This window comes from Gavialis gangeticus, unplaced genomic scaffold (genome assembly GCF_001723915.1).
Source record: "Gavialis gangeticus isolate Ggan-Ray unplaced genomic scaffold, GavGan_comp1, whole genome shotgun sequence".
NCBI classification, from domain to species: Eukaryota; Metazoa; Chordata; order Crocodylia; family Gavialidae; genus Gavialis; species Gavialis gangeticus.
Window position 1 is genome coordinate 12,094,160 of NW_017729001.1, and position 5,472 is coordinate 12,099,631.

Below are 5,472 nucleotides of genomic sequence, written 5' to 3' on the forward strand. Positions count from 1 at the left end.
CCTCCCCCCTCCCCTTCCACCACAACAGACTTACTAGCTGCATGCAGCTCTCCATGCTGCCAGTCTGTGCTCCTCGCTGCTTACGTGCTGCACTGTGGCTGTGCACATGCATGGGGAATTTGTCAGCCACATTATCGGCCACATCAGGCCAATTTCCAATTAAGTCAATTTTCTTTATATCGGTGCTGATCTGATATTGGACCAATGTATCGGTGCACCTCTAGACAAAATATATTGACAAAGTGAAGTAAGAAGGTGTTTTGTTTGATATAGATTCTTACATGTCTTTCATCTGTCTGCTGTCTCCTTTTAGCTTTTGTTCTGTAAGCAGGAGAAATTGCTCTTTACTGTATTTCTCACATATAATGCACACTCCAATTTTCAACAGCTGTTTTTGGAAAAGGTGAGCGTTATATGTGAGAAAAGTGGGTAAATAGGGTGCTAGTTAAAAAGCACAAGTGAAAAGTACTACACATAAGTAGAAGTAATGAGAATGCAGATGCAAAATGGAGACCAACTAGCTAGATGGGAGTTCTGCAAATAAAAAGGTTCTGGGCTTATAATGGATAACAATATGAATGTGAGTCAAAAATGTAATACTGTTGCAAACAGAGTAAATGTTTTATTAGGATGTATAAACAGGAGTGTTGTATGCAAGATGTGTAAAGTAATCTGTCCACTTTACATATTCTTATAACATTTAACCTCTAACTTCAGTATTCCTTGCTTCACATGTTGCTAGTCCTTGGTTGTGTAACATTTTGCCCAAACTGTGCACTGGGGTAACCAATACAGTGTTCCTCTTCTTCTGATTAACAGTACTTCAGGCATTTTATTTGAGAATTTCCTTAGCTCTGCTCAAAGGACTGCTCACACTGTGGCTGTGATCAGACCTTTATTACAAATTATTGTTCTTCCTGCATTTTCGCTTTCTTACCATTAGGAAGCTGTGTGTTTGCTGTGGCCATTGCCAGAAAAGGAACTTTGGACATTCAGAAGCTCAGAGGAGTGCAAAGCTGCCACAATGGAGCCAGATGGACATCAGGCTGGAATATCCCACTAGGCTTCCTCCTGGCTAGGAATGACCTCTTCTGGGATAAGGAGCAGCCTTTGAGCCAAGGTGGGTGAATGAACATTGGCAGATATCCCAGGGCCAAGTTTCTGCATTGATAAAGATGAACAAAATGGTAGGAGGTGCAACACCTACAGAGCTATATGGTACACATGAAAGTGCAGAAGCTTTGGGCTCTGCACCCACAGCTTAGCCACTTGCTGTTTAACATTCCTGCCAGAGCCTTTTATGATCTCTTTGAAGAGAACAACTGTTAGCAAGAACAATAGGAAATTCCTGTTCTGTGTGAAACAAGGAGGGCAGCATTTTGCTACAGCAGCATCAGCAAGTATTGGAGAATAGCTGACCAGGAGCATTTTAAAATCTCAAGTTTCCACAGCCAAGGACATTCTTCTGGTTTTAACAAGTAGCTTGGGCACTGACTATGCCTGCATTCAGATTGGTCCCTGTTACAGTATCTTTTCCTGCGTTTTCTGTCTGACCGTTTTTCTTATGTTCCCAGCGATCAGTGGGTATTTCAATGCCAGCTGCATCCCAGGCATTGGAGTTACCTCCCCTCAGCTCTGTGCTCTTTGCCAAGGCCAGAAATCTTACGTCAGGGACAAGAACCACTTCTGTGAGACCAGCAGCAATGAGCCCTTCTATGACTCTGAAGGAGCCTTCAGGTGACCCTCACATCCTTGCAGTACACTTGAGGGAAGGGTTGCTGGGAGGGGCAAAACACCCTTGAGTGTTTATGGCTTGGTGTTAATCTTGCTTCAGGTGTTTGAAGAGTGGGGCTGCAGACGTTGCTTTCCTAGATCACTTGGAGATAATGAATGCCACAGGTAAACCTGATTTGTGTTTCCCTGCATTGAGCACTTCTTCCTGCATGGAAGCTTGGTGATGCCTGATATATTGTTTTTATTCCAGTTTGAGTTCAGTCTCTGCAAGCAGTTCTTATTCCTCAGATCTCCAAACAAATCAGAGTTGAATAAGTTGCTCAAAGGAGCCTCTTGTCTTTAGAATCACCAGTCTTTCACATAGGTGATTTCCTTAGCTCTCAGCTCCCTAAACCAGTGGTTACCATATGGCTGACAACAGATCATCAGGCCTTTTTCATTTTCATAGGGCCCATGATTTAGAGTAAGAGGTCCCATATACCAGGGGTTTTACCCAACCAAAACTTTGCAATACAGAATCAGTGTTTCTGTACAATTCTCTTTAAGCCTGTGTCTTTGAATGAGTGTTTCTCAGAACATACTGAAGAACTTCTCCAGTCCAGGCCCTTCTGCACGAACATCCCTTTCCTTGGTAAAGGGGAGCAGCATATCAGACAGAAACCTCTTCCACTTGGCATTCACTGCCCTGCCAGGACCTGAGACTCTGAGCAGGCTTCCCTGAAAATATGCTGCATCAATACCCTTCACTTCAGTTTCAGAGGGTGTCATGTTATTTTAGAGTCAGACCAAGAGGAATACGAGCTCTTGTGTCCTGATGGAACCACAGCTGAGCTAAGGGCATACAGCACCTGTAACCTGGGTCATGGGCCTGGCCATGCCATCATCAGCCGCCACAACTTCCAGAAGATTACCAAGAAATTTCTCACCTTGATCCAGGTAAGTTGGAGGCAAGTTGAGCTTCCCAGACTTGACCACTCCACTCTGGGTATCGATGTAATAAGCGGGACTGCAGATGTAGAGGCTACTCTTAGGGCCGGTGGTGTCATCTGCTACAATAGGCACTAGGGTGGGAATTCCCAAGGCTACCCAAGAAAAAAATGACATTTGAACTAGTACGCTGTTGGAGATAGTGGGCATAAGGCAAGGGTGAAGAGTTCTCTCTGTTACAATTTAGTTTAATGTAAATCTAGAGAGCTCTAATCTCTATACATCCCTCCATTGACTTATACTATGCGTCAGGATCTTTAGACAAAAAGTGTCTAGGAGAGGGTATGCTTTTTGTACAGCATATAGTACAACTTTATACTGATTTGGACCTCTGGGCCCAATCAGTTTTTAAATATTGAGTAATAAATAGCAAACTCCTTTTATCTGAAGAAGGGCATCTTCTTGCCAGTTCCAGTGCTGCCTCTGAGGGGAAATAATATAACATGGTGGGTAGGGGAGAAGCTGTTTCCAGCTCCTTTACTTACATAGGCAGCTGCAGTAAAAAAAAGAGGTCCACTGAGGGAAAGATTTGGGAAGCAGAGACAAGCAACTAATTTGGAAGGAGAGCTAAGCAGATGGCACATTTTTATACTCTTCCCTCAAACTTCATGATCCATGTTGTAATTTAATGAAATAAACTAGTTGTTCACACTTTTTACAGATTTTAGTATAAAGGAATAAGTATATTACCAAGGCTAATTAAAGATAGTGGCAGCCTCAACTTGCTCTAACATTGGCTCAATAATTAGCCCGTTCAAGTGATAAAAATCTCCAAGCTAATATAGTAAGTAGTCATACCAAATGATGTGGTTGATAGCCTCCTTAGGATCTAGGAAGATATTCTAGACTTTTTACTAGCAATGAATGATGACCTGAGTATATAATTTGCAACCTTTTCTAACGGGATTTTGATCTAATATATAAAAGCAGCTTGTGCTTTTATCAGAACAAGTTCTGTTCACGATTAAAAGTTTTCCCAGGCTTTTAGGGAGGGAAACCATCATCCTAAGACAAACTCTGATTCATATGGGCTTTGCCCGAATGCAAGCGGGCATGACATGATTCTAAAGAAAACAAGATATTGGAGGGTGCCAGTCACAAAGGAAGAACAGCATTGCTACAGCTAAAGGCACTGTACTTCCCACAGCACCTCTTTGGGCAGAAAGGAAAGCAAAGGGCCAGGTTTGAGCTTTTCTCTTCAGCGCCATTCAGGGGCAAGAACCTGCTGTTCCGTGATGCCACTCAGCACCTGCAGCTCCTTGAGGATCAAGCAGAGATTGCCCACATCCTTGGCTTGGACTACGTAGCCCTCCTGAAGGGACTGGGTCATGAAGGTGAGCACTGTCAGGGAACAGAAAGGGAAGGGGAAAAAGTGGCTCCTACATCACAAAGGAGAGAAGTGCACAAGGAAGTTGATTAGGAAAGAGATTTTACAGTGTATAGATGACACTCACCTCCCATTGCTCTTCTCTGCTGTTACAGGAAGTTCCCTGGACAACAGTGTGGTGCGCTGGTGCTGTATTAGCTATGCTGAGCTCCACAAATGTGAGGAATGGGCCCTGAACATCAAATCTGACCCTCTGGTTTGTGTCCAAGCAACTTCAATGACCAACTGCATTGAGATGATCAAGGTGAGAATCTAGATGAGGGTGGTGTAAATGAAAACAGGACTGAGGCACATCTATCCTTGTCTTAAACTGGGAGTGGGGGAAATAGGTTACTATGGATAAACCCACCAGCAGGAGACACTCCACAAAATGAGACAGAGGGGCACAAGAGACCTCCTAGCCAGATGGGCAGTAAACAGCCATTTGGTTATGCCAGCTATGGAAGTAGTATATTATCACCATATGTCTCTTTCTTTGATGATGTCGGCAGAGTAATGAGGCTGATGCGGTTACACTGGATGCAACACATGCCTACATTGCTGGGAAGTGTGGGCTGGTCCCAGTAGCTGTGGAATGTTATGGTGAGTCCCATTCTGCCCTGAGTCCTAAGAAGGAAAAAGATCAGGGGCACCATTAAAAACTTGTAAAGCACCAGAGGGCCTTGTGCTCAGCAGCTCACGGAAGGAAATGGAAGTCAAGAGTGCCCTTGCCAGTGCTTCCACTGACTGGTTTCACTTTTTGGTGAGTTATGTATTCTAAGCCTCAGTTTCTGCATCTACAAAGGGGATGGTGACCTGGAACTCAAGTGAAGTGTTGCAGTATCTTAAGGAAGTGTTTGAAGTAATTTCAGGTCTTTGGATGAGAAGTTGTTTCATAGTTTCATGGTTTCTAAGGTTGGAAGGGACCTGAACAGATCATCAAGTCTGACCCCCTGCCCTGGGCAGGAATGAGTGCTGGGATCATAATACCCCAGCCAGATATCTATCCAACCTCCTCTTGAAGACCCCCACGGTAGGAGAGAGTACTACCTCCCTTGGGAGCCCATTCCAGAGCCTGGCAGCCCTAACCATAAAGTAATGCCTCCTGATATCAAGCCTGAACCTGCTGTCAATCAATTTGTGGCTATTATTCCTTGTTATCCCAGGTGGTGCCCAGGGGAACAGAGCCTCACCTATTTTCTGCTGGTCCCCCCTGGTGAGTTTATAGAAGGCCACCAGATTCCCTCTCAGTCTTCTCTTGTGGAGGCTGAATAGATTCAGGCCCTTTAGTCTATCTTTGTAGGGCCTGGCCTGCTGCCCCCTGACCATGCGAGTGGCCCTCCTCTGGACCCTCTCAAGGTTAGCCATATCCCTTTTGAAGTGCA

The 5,472-nt window shown here is 44.4% G+C and overlaps 1 protein-coding gene across 1 annotated transcript in view; it reads left to right on the forward strand.

The window, feature by feature from the left end:
* Window positions 1-5,472, forward strand: part of LOC109290369 (melanotransferrin-like) — a 36,814-nt gene that overhangs the window by 10,304 nt on the left and 21,038 nt on the right. The window contains exons 5-11 of the mRNA XM_019506836.1: window positions 944-1,120; window positions 1,575-1,737; window positions 1,835-1,899; window positions 2,513-2,670; window positions 3,869-4,055; window positions 4,204-4,352; window positions 4,600-4,690. Of these exons, the coding sequence (XP_019362381.1) occupies window positions 944-1,120; window positions 1,575-1,737; window positions 1,835-1,899; window positions 2,513-2,670; window positions 3,869-4,055; window positions 4,204-4,352; window positions 4,600-4,690 (990 nt within the window). The remainder of the gene's footprint in view (window positions 1-943; window positions 1,121-1,574; window positions 1,738-1,834; window positions 1,900-2,512; window positions 2,671-3,868; window positions 4,056-4,203; window positions 4,353-4,599; window positions 4,691-5,472) is intronic.